Raw genomic sequence first — 14,952 nt, forward strand, 5'->3', positions numbered from 1 at the left:
ATTCTATTGCTGTATTACTGTAAACTCCATTGATTTATTTTTACTTCTAAGAAGTGCCAAACCCAGCTCAAAACAAAACAAAACAAAAAAGCCATAGGACTGGTTTGAAGGGCGGGTGCTCAGCAGGGAAAGTGCTGGGGTGTAAGGGAGAGCAGCAGCCGCAGGTGTGCTGCTGGTCTCGGGCAAGCAAAGGCTTCCCAGCGGGAACCGAAACCAGCTCATACCAGGAAACAAAAAGAAATATTCAAGCTGTCCACGTCGGAGACTGCTAAGGAAACAGGCAGTTTAGCTTGGTTAATCATTACCGAGACAGAATTTACAGACGTTCACTGCTGATCATATGACAGGACTACACCTGAGATAAGAAAACACCCATCCCAAGCGGTAGGAGTTGAGAAGCCTCCCCTGCTTACGTGTTCTGACTTCATTATTTTGCTGTGGAAGAAGAGGCTCCATGCTCCCTTGTTGTTCCCAGAGCTCAGCCCAGCGCAGCTGTTTTGTTTCTTTCCTGTTCTAAAGAGGAAGTGAGAAATTCCCTGCACATGTGCTCCGGCATTTGGATACTCAGGTTTCACTCCAGATCCAGGAGCTGCCTGTAATGAGCTCTCAGTGGGACTCAGAGAGGAGCTCCCAGCTGTGCCAAGAGTCGTTTCATTCTGTGCCAAAAGAGGAGGAAGAGAAGAAATCCTACAAAAAGCTAAAATGTTGATGCTGCAAAAATTGATCTAAGAGTATTGCAACTGGGAAAAGCGAAAGAAAAGCAGACATAGGGGAAGGCACGAGGAAACAGGATGGGAAACTTTTGTCAGAAGCACTGCCCCTGTTTGGAGCCCTACCTCCCATGTTTCTTCTCAGAGAGAGACGGTGAGCAGGATGAGAAAGGTGGCCAAGTCTTCGCCAACATTGCTGTGGTAAAGCATGACTTCCAAGCAGGACAGAAAGACAGAGAGAGTAAGATAAAAGGAAAACCTTTACCTCCACTGCCTGGCCAGCATCTGGTGAACATTTGCAAATTTGTGGCACTCTTTGACTATGAGGCTCGCACTGAGGAGGACTTGAGCTTCCGAGCTGGGGATAAGCTTGAAGTGCTTGATGCGTCCCATGAGGGCTGGTGGTATGCGAGGCTCCTCCTGCCAGCAGGGTCAGTCCGTCCTGGCTGCAAGCTCCAGGGCTACATCCCTGCCAACTACATAGCTCCTGACCAGAGCATCGAAGCTGAGCCGTGAGTACCCCATGTACCACACACTACAGTCTCTTTCCTGTTAGGTTAAATAGATTTAGGACAGGAGGTTATGGCCTTTAATCTTTCTGTGTAGTAACCCTGCCACACTCAGCTTCTGGTGGTCCTACTGGTGATAGCACCAGTTGGTATGTGCAAGGAGAAGACACTGTGGTCACAAGAAAATCAATTATTAAAGGCAGAGTGTTGAGGCTTTTGTTTTGGTTTAAATAATTTCCCTCACCGATATACCCCAATCACCTGTTTAAGAAGCATCTGGGAATATCAGGTGGGTATCACTGTGGTGGTTCATTAATTTTATTTGTATAACAGTCAGTGTGTGTCAGATGTTTCCCAGAGAGTGAAAAGATATGACCCCTGCCCCAAACAGGGTTCAGCCTGACCAGCTGCAAAGTTATCAATTATTTAGAGTTTCAGGAAGTTAGTTTACATCTTTACCTCTTCTTACAACTTATCTAACAGATAAGTTTTTTATGGTTTCCTCCGAATTATTTGTTTCTGCTCTGGAAACAAATCTCTACTCTCAAGACAAACTCCATTGAAGTATGTACTGCAAAGGGCAAAAGAGTGGATATAGCAACGGAGTACAAATTATTTTTGTTAAACTTTTACAGAGTTTAATTATGCAGGTCATGTTTTTCTGCTCTGTCAAAACATGTCCAATCTTATTTAATATTAAGAACTAGAGCAGAAATCACACAAAATCATTTACTTGGCTCCCTAGTGAGGGTGAGTAAAGTCTGAGTCAGCCTGGGATAAAGGGTTACTTATGTGTGTTGCAATCAAAGGCAGCATTTGCTGAAGTAGGTCTGACTGCAGTTCCAGAGGTATGTTTTGGCAAAAATGACCAGTGTGGAAAAAGACAGCAGAAATGGCATTCATTATTAGCCTCAGAATTAATTTTGACTTTAGAGGGATGATGTTGCAGCTTTTCATTTAAATCTCATTTGGACCTGAAATACCATCTCTGATATGATCTGCCCACTGTACTGCCAAGGGCTAGAAAAATTGGGTCAGATTTGATTACGTCAGTCTTTTATCAGCTCTAGGATTTGTGCTAGAGACATATTAGGGCAACGGTAAGATTCCTCTCTAACCTGAAGACCCTAATTTCTGGAATTTGACCAGCTGTTTTTATTTCTGTATTCCAGCAGACAAACCTTTCAATGATCATGTTCAAAAGAATTCCTCCAATTGCTGAAATTAATCTGCAGGGAGGGCATTTTTTGAACCACTAGAGAAATGGTGGTAGGTTCTAATTCAACTCAGCTTGGCCTTTGCTCTCCTTCAAGAACGAGTTTTATTACAAGTCATCTAAGACTTCTGCTTGCTGTTAACACTTTAAAAGTAATTTTGCTCAGTTATAAAACAAAGCCTCAGCTCTTAAGGTCCCTCATATCTTTCTATGCCTACAGCATCAAAGATGGAGTTAACTTTGCCAAGTGCATTGTTGCATAACCTCTGTTTTATTCTTGTTACAGAATGAATTTTATTTTATTTTACTCTTTTAACATAATTTTCTCCCTTTATTAAAAAAGACTAAGTTTCGGCAAAGGATTATACTTTATAGACTGTTAACAGAGGAAGAAATTGAGAGCTTTTACAGCTCAAATGAAGTAATTCCTCCAAAATATTTGACAAGATTTTAGTTTTGTACCAAAAGTGATCTGGCGAAACATTCTGTCTTTCTTCAGATTTCCTCCTAAGTCAGTTGGCTTTAGTGATCTTTAACAAAAATAAGTATTCGAGACTGCTTGCTGTCAGGCCACACAAATATCCTTTCCTATAATCATAGACTAAGTTAGAAAGGACCTTTGAAGCACGTGTGAACCAGTTATCCCAATCCAAACATGCCCAAAATAAAATTACACCCATTTACTTAGAGCCACTTCCCATTAAGTTTTTCATGCTTATGGCAAGGATTTTTTTCACTTATATACAACTGGAATATTCCTTGCTATGGTTTCCTCCAAGGCTTCCCTTTCACCCACTCTCTACATTTCACACCTCTGTTATTGCAGTGAAACAATAAGAGCAATAGTAATGGTGGTATTTTAAAGAACTAGCCCTTGTTTTCCCTGCAGCAAAAGAATGAGTATGGCAAAAGTTATTTTGATGTCTCTTTAATTAAAATTCAGTGCTTTAATCATATTATTGTCGTGGTTGAGACGGACAAACGACACGGACCAGGTTCTTTCGAGATGAAAGTAATAGATACCATTTATTGCTACAAGTGCATTTTTATACAATTCTACCAGTTCATGTGTCTTTTCACTATTGGTTACAAGTTACAGCACTAACATCTCATTGGTTAATTTTTCTATCATCCATGTTATTCTTCTATCCCCTTCTCTCTCACGGGTACATCTCTCCTCTCTCCGGATACTCCTTTACTCCCATCCTTCTCAAGGGTAAATCTTAATATCTCAAGGCTGATCTCTACTCCCATATTTTCTGTCAAGGATTCCACAGACCCGCTGCAGTTTCCCACGTATTATCTGCCTTAACTTTAAATTCTGTCATCTTTCTGTTTTGATTTTAATTAGCTCTCTCCTTCAGTGTTGGCCAAATGCTCATGGCAATGATATAGACATGATTGGAAATAAGGAAAATTTTTATTGCATCCTTCTGTCCTTTATATCAGTCCTTTACAGTCATAGCACAGAATGGATGAAGAATGGAACTCTTACAATCTCTGTCACATGTTCACCTGCCAAGATGCATATATACCATGTATTTACAGTGTGTTGCTTATGCTTTGCCAGGCACAGCTGATCAACAGTCTGTGAGCTAGTTGAAGGCACATTCCATAGCACCAGCTAGCTTCTGCATGCCTGCAGAGACAATGGGAATTTTAGCTTATTTCTGGACTGTATCTCCATCTCATTAGATCAATACAAACTGTCTAAACTGTTCTAGGAAACAGACTTGATTCATGGTATGACTTTTAGGAAGACTGGGAAGAAAAACCAAACTCACCTTATTTCTTCAGTAGTTGATTTCAGCATGGTTGTATATAAACTTTTTTTAAAAAATGACATTCATATGCATGCATGGATGCCACATAAATTCACTTAAACAAAAGGATAGAGTGGCATGAAATATTCTGCATGTCATGGAATGACTTAGAAATGACAAGGCCACTACCTAAATTTAGCCAATATATGCTTGAAAGCTGCATGCAGAGCAGTCTAATTTCTTTTGCTCATCATTTCAATTTGGCCTGTAGCCTTCAAGATGATTAACAAGAAAATAAATTTAGGCCTTTTTTATCAACATTTTGACATGGTCTGCATTGCAGAGACAGTCATAGATTGGTAAGTCCATCTGGATCTGTGTTGCCTATTCTGGCAGATGATAATGCAAGATAATTGCTCGTTCTCTACAAGTGCTGCAGCATACCATTTTGTCTCCTAGCTGAAGTGTCTGTGATTTTTTTCAGGGAGAAAGGCTTTTTTAAACTTTGCCTTGGTAAGAAAGAGAATGAAGTAAAGTAAGAAGGAAACTGAGAAACAGTTTTTCTTCCTAGAAGTCTCTGACTGCATTCAGCATGACTGAGGTAGTGCTGATAAGGTGGATCAATAACAGGATGAAAGGGCAGAAAGGACTTGCACTATCTCCATTCTGGGGAAAACAAAAAAATAAATTAATACTATTAATAACAAAAGGAATTTTTGTGTATCCTTGGCTATCAGAATGTTCCAGCACAACAGAGGAAGAACGAGGTTTCTTTACTGTGTTGCTTTCTTCAGACCGTTGGTAGAATTTGTAGACAATTGGTAGAAATTGTATGTTAAAATTTAAGGCACACTTTTTTTAAACCATATTTTGTTAGTATATTTATATTATATAATGTAACTAACTTATACCAAAAGTGAAACACTTCCTATTTGTGCATGATATATCAAAAAAGTTTCTCTTGGTTGCTTCCTTTGGCTTGAGTGATCCCTTCCAGTGTGAATTACTTGGATGAAATCACTAACATTCTGTGTGACTAGGAGAAGGAGGGAAAAAGGTAAATCTGTGGATTGGGTTCTGCCTGCTGAGGAATATATGCTGCAAAAGATTAAATACATCCAAGAAATGCCCACCTGCTACCATGAAGGCTGAGGAAACAGACTGATTAAACAAGGCCCTTCATTTTTGTATTTACCAGTAAAGCATCTTCTCACTGCTGACCATTTCTAGCACCTGCAGTACTCTCCCTGTCAGGGTGGAGGGGTTATGAAGGGATTGGGCCCAGTGCCTCTGGAGGCAGGTGTGCACTCCTGGCCCACTTGGGATAGGTGGGACAAGGTGGGGATATGGGGGCGGAAGCATTTGTCTAGCAAACCATAGTTGTACAGTGAACTTTCACTTCATGAAGAATTAAATCTGTAACTAAAAAATGTTTTACTTAATACCTGACCAAAAGCAGACATAGACTGTGCTAATGATAAATCAGCAACTGTAAGAACACTTGGTGCTTTACTTCTTTCTGCAACACGGGTAGCAGTCAAAACCACAAACCAGATAGATTTTTAATTTCTAAGCAAGTTTGAGTGAGGTTGGATCTGCTGCATCCCATGATTTTGGAATGCTCTTCTTTCTGGGTTTAGACACATAACATTTAGAAAAAGGAAAGCAAAAAATGCAATTGAAGACACAGTCACATAATTTACCTTGCATGTCCAGGAAAGGATGAACAGAAAGAGCAATTCGACTAACAACAAAATCTGGATTAAAAGATATAAATTTCCTTGGCAAGGAGTGTGACCTTCCTATCTCTGTACTCTTTCTGTGCCTGTTATTCTGCACTATAAACAAGAACCATAGTAACACAGTCACCTGCGCTTATTGTATTATTGCCAGTTGTTTTAACTAAACAAGAAAGTGACATAGTGCAAATTGTTATGGACAATAAATACAGCCCAGCTGTATGGTTAATTTTAATGAAGTAAAATAATAATAATTTAAAAAACAGTGTTAGAGCAACATGAAATCTTTTTTTTCCTAGAGGAAAGGTGGAGTGTACTTAGAAGGCACTTTTGCTTGCCATGCTGATGGATCTGTTGACTGTTTATTGAATGTCAGCTTTATTCCATGTGTTCATGCCAACATTATTGACCCAAGATTGCTGTGCTGAGGGAAGTAAATCCACACAAATTCCTAGTAGATTAGGTCAAAGAAGATCACAGCAATTGCTTTTAAATTTTGCCAGTTTCAGAAACGTTCCGTATTTCAGAGACATTTCTTATGTAGGTATTCCCCAGCTGGTGGAAACCAAGTGCCAGACCTAATCAGTGAAACATCACCAGTCAATTCCACAATGAGATTTTTAAAGAACCCTTTGAAAGCAGAAGTGACTTGTAGGTTATTTTTGTCTGTCTCAATAATTCCTTCACCTTCTGTGACCTGACTCATCTTTAACTATTTCACACATTGACTGAATCTGAGTTTCTGTACATGAACAATAAGGCATTCCCTGGGCTGACCTGTTTCAGACTTTCTGCAAAATCAGACTTATGGGGTTTCTTTGGTTCATGTGGGTCATTTTTCAAAGTGGTATTTAGAGCCAAAATATCTAGAGTATCTTTTTAAAGTGAAACCTTAGATTCTGCTGAACACCTCAGAAAACTGAATGTAATCCACTGTGGTCTCAGTGCGGTCCTTCTCTCCCACTCTCGTAATTCCTCTCTCTATTACAGTACGAACTCTGGAGGATACCACCAGACTCAGCAGTAGCTCTTGTACTGAAATGAACTTGTAAAAGCTGTTCATAGCTAATACGACTATGCAAAATAGTAGTAGGTTGTTCTTGGAACATGTTATGTTAAGTATGAAAGCTATTTTTGTATAGTTTTTAGTAGAAAAGTTTACTGTATCACCAAAATCTGTTTTTTTTATAAGTATTTGTATATTAACTCATAAAAAATTCAATTATTTCTTTCAACGAATATGTTTTATGTATGCACATGCATATACTTTATATATGTGCTTTTGTGTGTGCATACAAATGTATGCACAAAGTTTAGAAAGCTGATACTTTTAAGACCATGTAAAACAGCCCTGTGAGACATGATGTGTATTGCAAAGCCTGAAGATTATGCTTGTGTTGATTTTTGACCTGTTCACAGCATCTGAAGTACCCAAAGTTTGGAACTGCCATGAGTGTTTTGGAACACCTCTTTTGAATTTAAATGATTGAATACTAGAAAAAAATTGTTAATTTAATCACTTGACTTTAGTCATGATTGAGCATTCCAGTGCTGTCTTCAAGCACATCTCAAACTTTGTCTTAATTTCTGTTGATTTCTTAAATATGCAAAGATATACTGAACACAAAAGGTGATGGCTTACAGAACTGTGAAATGTCAGATTTCATCAAGTGCCAGCAGTATTTGCACATCCACGTGTATACCCATGTCCAGAAAACATGTGCCTCTGCTCAGCAAGGTGGAAGGGATTATGACATTGTAGATGAACAATGCAGTTCATGCAAACTTGTCTAATTTAGGTCACCTCTTTTCTGGCAATGTGGTTTTCTAAATATGCAACATTGTCTATTCAAACTTGGAGAAAAAAAGAAATTTCTTCCTACCTCGTCTATTTGAACTTAGTGTGTATGTTACATATTATATACTATAATCATTATTATACTAGTTTCTATTACCCCTGTTATGAAAGATTTGACAGTGAATTATGTGAAAGCCAGAAAAACCTGCAAACACCTGGTTGGCTTTTCTTACAGCATTCTGAAACCCAGGTGACCTTTACAGTACGTCTTAGAAAAATAAAACGTACATGCTGCTCAGAATAACTCAGTGGTCCTGTTTGATGGGTTTTTTTTCAGATTTAGTAGGAGTGTGTTGTGCATTAGCCTAGATTAGCTGATTTTGAGCAATGCTGTTGGCAAAAACATCTGTTAGGTATTGTACAATGGTCACTGTTTCCTCAATAGCTGTCTCTGAGGTCTCTGTGCAGGACAATGCGGAGCTGTGCAGTGCTGAGTGATCTCTGAGCAGATTTAGAACTGGAAAATACCAATAGTTCAGCGAAGCTAGAAAGTCCTGAAGCTGGGCTGATTTTAAACAAAACTCAGGTATCGCTGTGAAGAATTATTTTGTAACATGTAAAAAGCACTGTTGGTTATAGAAGACTTTGGGGCTTTCTTTGTGTAGGATCATATCTGTACCGAAGAGGTTAAGCCATAAAGACATTAGAGATACCCTGTGAGGTCAAACCAATGGCCCCTTTAGCCCCATTATTCTGTTTCAGAAACGATTTTATGAAAAGTGCACAGGCCCATCCACTTTCTTTGATCTGCTCCCTTTGTACTTCACCAGAGGCTGGAACTGTTGTATAAGCAATGTCAGAGGGTACATCACTGCCATGTCTAATTACAGACCTATTGTCAAGTCTGTTTAGCAAAAGCGTAGGTGTTGACACTGCACAATCCTTTATTTCTGTCTGCAGGCAAAGACCAAGCACCACAAAAAATCCTTTCCTCTCTGCAGAAAGTTTTCTATTCCTAAACAAGTGTTTGACTTTTTTTTTTTTTCTGGCTTGGTGATTACCTAGTCATGAGTTATAAAAACAAACAAACAAACAAAACCCCACAACAAACAAACAACAACAGCAAAAACAAACAAACAAAAAAGGCACAAAACCACTACCACCAAAAACCTAAAAACTCTCAACTAGGCACTAAAGGAGGTGGCAGCACTGCACAGGTCCCTGTGAAATGCACCCGTCTGGTCCATTACACACCACATGTGTCTGCCCCATCTACCCTAAAGCACTCGAGTCAGCCTTGGCTGTAACCTCGGTGTCTTCGCCCTCACAGATTAACTCATCAGTTCATTTTGCTTCCTCCCAAAGGTGTAGAACTGAAACCAGGATGTGTGCAGTTATTATCTTACAGACGTTATCTTCTAACATGAGGCTACAGAAGAGACGCCTGTGTAAACCTTACAATAGTGATACAGCCCTCCCGTAGCCTAGTTTAGATAACCTAGCATTTACTTGCACTTTAATTTTAAAACAGATTAGTAGAAAAAGATATGATTAGTCAGAATTCAGAATGTTTTTCTGTAATCAAATGTTTTGTTTCTTTTCAAGTTATGCAAACAATGTGCACATAGCAAAGAAAGAATGTAATTTATTAAATCTTATTTAAAAGAAGACAGAATATTATTCCGTATTTACTACTACATGTAAGAAGAAAAAGCGTTTTTGGTGATTTTTAAATAGTGCTATATAGCATATATTTGAAGACTCTTCTTGTGTTAGAACTTTAAAAATAAAATATTAAACTTCTTAGTTAAGCTTATTCTTCATGGGAGTTTTATTAAATGTTGACATTCATAACTGCATAAGAAAACCATAAGAGTTACAAGAAATTAGAATGGAAATCTACATCTTTGCAGTTTTCAATTCTCCAGACATGCTTAGAATTCATCTGGAAATAGCTTTTCAGATGATCAGACAAAATATTGATCGTGAGTACATTCCTTTATCACTTAAAACAGATAGAAATACAGTTTTTCTGTGCTGGTGCACTAATCTTAATTAATGAAAACTGGAAAAACAAGGAAGTGAATTAATAATGAATGATGGTTCCAGAAAGGATTGCAGCGATTGACATTTTCATTACTTCTATGCAGACTAGTCTGTAATCTTTATTATCTTACATTATAAATTTATCTGTGGTAATGTTGGTAAACATTTTCCCTTAGCTTTCTCTCATTAAAGCAGATAGATCACTAGTTTCCTGAAAAATTAATAACATTTTTCTGAATTTATAGCACAAATGATTTCGTAGCACACTTTTCAAACCTCACTACAAAAGAAGAGAAAAAAAAATCTGAGACTCACATGTGGGAATGAATATATACCATGAATTTCAGAAATGATGAGAACTCACAAACCTCTGTCTTCCTTTTGAAACTATTGATGTTTTAATTTAGTGGAATTATCTGTGAGGGTATATGGAAGGAGTCTCTGCTCCTCTAAGGATATCTGGTCGAAGAAGCCATACACAAGGACATGCAGAGAGCAACCTGAGGGACAGGTGGGAAGGGAGGTGGTGATGAGGACAAACCTGCCAAGTAACACTCACCGATAAGGGTGTGTGGAGTGTGGGAATGTTTGTTTTTCAGGGAGATTATGTGAGGAGCTTGCCAATAAGGAAAGGGAGGGAGAAAAACACACGCAGGCACCAAACCTGACCTGATTAGTATTAACAAAGACGATAATCAGAAATAAACCTGGTCAGCCACACTAGTTGTTGGGCTATCAAGAAACAGTAGGCAAACCCAGACTTTGCAACTGATAAGGATGCAAACCTAGGTGTCCAGGATGTTGGAGGAGGGTCTGTGGGGCTATGTCAAGTGATGAAGAGATGTTTGGGGAAAAGGGATCAGGGAGGAACAAAGCTGGGGTAGACAGAAAGGAGTGTAAAAGAGACTGTTGATGTGTAAACCAGGGCTGGTCAGTATGCTTGTCTGGCTGAACCCTGAGACTGGTCAATGCACTTCGTCCTGTATTCTCATTAAATCCTTTCTTGACTATTTCTGTGTGTAATCTTACCCTCTGTCTCATGTGTGGGTGCGGCAAAGGCCAAGTCCCAGCTACTAGGGGCACTGGTGTGACTGAGTACTGGGCCAGCAACTGGAGTCGGAGCTTATTTGCCCCTGGTCCATGTTGTCAGCTGCTGGAGCAGGTGGGGTCTCAGCACCAGATGGTGGAGCTGGGGGAGGGTCTCAAAACCAGCTGTTGGGGCCACCAGTGTGTGTGAAGAGAGTGAGGGTAACATGGACTGAGATCAGGGCAGGGATTCATGGTGGAGAGGGGGACTGTGCTGGTATTTGAGAGGGGGAATCCTCAAATGTGTGTGTGTTTGGGAGCAGTGGGGAGGGATAGAGGTAGAGGTAGAGGTAGAGGTAGATAGAGATAGATAGAGACAGAGATGAGATAGAGATAGAGATGAGATAGAGATAGATAAATCAGTAATGACCTTCTGGCTCTGCCGGCTAAAGAGGAGGAGCCCTCATCTGAGCCCTGTATGTGGGTGCTGTTGCAGACAAAGGCTTCTCTGTGTCAGTCTATGTGACTGGATGTGTCTGTGTGTCTCTGAGACGCATGTGCTCAGCTTCACCACTGTTTGAACCTGCAAACAGGAAAGTGGCAGCTGCATCCTCTGGCAAGGTCAGGGTCCCTGGGTCCACAGGCTGGGCTCTGGCAGCTGGCCAGGAGGTTCTTGGGCTGCAGCAGCTGGAGGAGGCAGCTGCTCCTAATGCCCCCTAGCAGCCTCCTTTACCCCCACTTCTAAAAGGAGAATCTTGGCTTTCTGTTCCTTTTACTGTATGATTTTCCCAAATACCTACAGATTTATGAATGTTTAGAAGTGTGTATATATTCTCAGCCACTAACAGGGATGAACCAGTATTATTTTTATACATAGAAAATAATCTGTTTTTTTTTGCTGTTCCAGAATGACAACTTGGTTGGCTTGGAAAGATACTTATTAGTTTTCTGAATACTTCCAAACAAAGAGAAAAATGAGATCTTGTTCTTACTACAGAGTTAAAACTTTTAACTTCCTTTGATGCTGACATACCTTTATGACATCGTGTTGTGATCTCTTGCAAAATAAACCATGTGTGTGGATCTTGGGTGGATAATATACCCAGATTTCACAGGGGTGGAGAGCTGAGTATACTCTAGGAAAAAAATTCTTCACCAAAAGTGTTGTCAAGCCCTGGAACAGGCTGCCCAGTGAAGTGGTTGAGTCACCATCCCTGGAGGTTTTAAAAATATGTATAGATGTGGTGCTTAGGGACATGGTTTAATGGTGGATTTGGCAGTGCTAGGTTTGTAGCTGAATTCTATGATCTTAAGGGTCTTTTCCAACTTAAATGATTCTATGATTCTAGCTTTACTTCTGGAAGTCAGAGGTGTCTTTATTGTGACATCTTTCCCAGGTTGCCCTGAAAAATGGGAGACCGTTTGGTTAAGAAAATTGTCCCCATGTGAACTATTCTGTCCTTTGGCTTGGGGTCACCTGGGGGTGCCAGACTGCACTGTGACTTTCCAAGACCCCTGGGGGTGGAGTGATGTGGTTGTTCTCCACTGAAAGTTGACCTGACAGAGGGCATAAGTGTGCTCAGGCTGCTGGGAATAGGCCAAGGAGTTACACGCCCAAGTGCATTTCCAGGAAAGAGCTCTGCATGAAATGGATGGAGAGATCTGCTCTGCCACCAGCATCCTGTGCAGCCAAGGGGAGCTTTTTGTTCCCAAGGGTTTCTGTATTGCTTCTCTACTAAGCTGAGTTTCCCTGAGAGAAAATAAAACAATTTCTCAGGAATGATTTTCTCAAGAAAATCAATTGAGGTTTTTGGAAGCTGTAATGGTTTAAACGAATATATGATTTAACATTTTCTTGTCCTTTTGAGTTTCCCTTAATGTTAAATCAATTGATGTTATTAGTGTGCTCTGTACCATGCTAACATTAAAGCTACCTCAAGGTTTCAACTTTGTTCCTCAGTTGTTATGAATAGCAGAGTTATTGCTACTTTTAGAGTATATTATGGCAGTATATCAGGACTTTTGTTCATGAATGTGTTAACAAATGCATGCAGGTACTAGCACTGATGCAAGATTTTACAATGCTATTTGGAAGACTCTGTGCAGCAGAAATAGGGCCTGAGGAACAAATTTTATTTTATTTTTTAAAAGAGTGATTATATGGCTGTATTTCACACCCAAAGTCCCAAAGCAATGGCCTTTAAAACCAATGGCAGACTTTTATTGTCTCCAAAGACATGCTGGTTTAGAACAAGTTTTAAATGCAATGAAGTCTTTATCCAGGTACAAAACTACTACTGGGAACAAACTTTAACTTTCTCTTAAGTTGGAAGAATATCAGGGACTTATGTAAGTAAAACACCACAGAAAAAGTAATACGATACAACTTTCATGTACCATTTATTTTCTCCTATAGAAGAAGAACTTTAGAGCAGATTCAATAATACAACATGCAGGTGACCGGTGTTGTGGAGAATGAATGAAAATGTTGAAATTATGAAATAATGAAGTGGGGGCTTACAGGATGAGATATATTTATGGAGATTTCCTCAAATTAACTCTATCTGATTGTGATTTGGTGGCTACTTTATTATGTTTTGTTCCTATTGTACAAAGAAACAAGTATTGGATGAGCTATACTAATCTACAGAGCTGGTACACTAGTCTTTTTAGTGCTGTCCATACAGGTGAAATAGTCGCTTCCCAGTCACCACAGAGTGCAAGAATAGCCAAAGGTGCAATGGTTTGTCATCCTGAAGCAGACTCAGAGCAAATTCATTTCCGTGTTTGCAGCACAGTCAAGTGTTACTATCAACTACTGAAAAATTAATTATGCATAATCCCTTACAACAGAATCATGTGGCAGTACAGGTATGGCCTACTGAAGTACTTACTGAAATGTTTTATGCACAATGTGTCACAGATTTTTTAGGCTAATTCCCAAGTAATCTTTGTGCTTACGTTTTCAAGACAGTAAATTTGTTCTAGACCGTAAGAGGAAATGTCTATCTTTGTGGTGGGTTTTACCACACTTACTCACTGTTGAACGTTACCTTATACAAACAATCCCACGCAGTTAATTACTGTAAAAGTCCCTGAAGCCCTGACAAGCCCTTTCTTTATGGAACAGCTTATTATTTCTAACAAAAACAATCGAGTAACATAAAACAGAGCTATTTGTTAGACCAAAACAGACTTTAGAGGCTTGAAGTCCTTTTGGACACATTTCCTGCCCTCTTCTGCAGCTTCTTCAGCTGGGCTCCTCCAGTCATTTGTTAGTGCAGCCTGGGGTCTCTTTTAGGTCTCAGGTATACACAAGGTCCATCTGCCTTGGTAGGCAGGTGTTTCACATGTTTTCTACAGCTACATTGCCATCATTGGGCTCATGTAGGGTAAGCTAATGTTCAGCGTTAGATTCAGGTTTTCAGTGAGGAGTAAATTGAAACCATTTTTTTTACGGTACTATGCAATGTAAGTATGGTGAATCTGGTCCATGAGTCTAGTAGTATAAATATTTTTTTTTTTTGTTTCTCTCAAAACCATGCAATTTCCTATCTCTGTAAAAATAAATGGTAGCAAAAGTTCTGCCTGCTTCTGGTGGTAGCTCAGCTATGTTTATTCCCAAGAGGATTACCCCTGTTGTAACAATGGTACACCCTCCAAATTACTGAACGTAAATTTCTATGCATGTTATGTATTCCAGCAAAATAGTGACTAAGGCATGTTTGATAAATATGTTTAAATTACCTCATTTTAACTAAAGTTCCCATTTCATGGATGACTGTATCACTTGTGTCCTAGTGTTTATGTTCATGAGCAAACAATTATGACAAGAAAGGAAAAACGGGTCCCTTCTCCTGCAAGAAGGAAGCAGTGATGTTTCACCTTTTGTTCATTTAGCTTTTTTTTTTTTTTTCCTGAAAAGAGTCCTTAATTTTAATTGTATATCAAATCATGATATTTTACATAGCCTGAGAAAATATGAAGGGAATAGTCTGATCGTGTCTTGTCTTCAAATAACTTAGTCCTTTCTGAACAAAATTAAAAGAAAAAATGCTTATGTTTTGATGGAAACTCCATTTGAAAAGAGAAATAAAAAACCTTTACATTTGAAAACTTTTCAGATTAAGTACCTTCACAAATTA

At 39.2% G+C, this 14,952-nt stretch overlaps 1 protein-coding gene across 1 annotated transcript in view; it reads left to right on the plus strand.

Annotated features, from left to right (window-relative positions):
* Positions 1–791: 791 nt before the first annotated feature.
* FRK (fyn related Src family tyrosine kinase) overlaps positions 792–14,952 on the plus strand; it is a gene marked incomplete at both ends in the record, with an annotated part of 55,370 nt that continues 41,209 nt past the window's right edge. The window contains one exon of the mRNA XM_082048956.1: positions 792–1,222. Coding sequence (XP_081905082.1) covers positions 792–1,222 — 431 coding nt within the window. The remainder of the gene's footprint in view (positions 1,223–14,952) is intronic.

The sequence above is a fragment of the Streptopelia decaocto genome, assembly GCF_964273445.1.
Source record: "Streptopelia decaocto genome assembly, chromosome: 3".
NCBI classification, from domain to species: Eukaryota; Metazoa; Chordata; class Aves; order Columbiformes; family Columbidae; genus Streptopelia; species Streptopelia decaocto.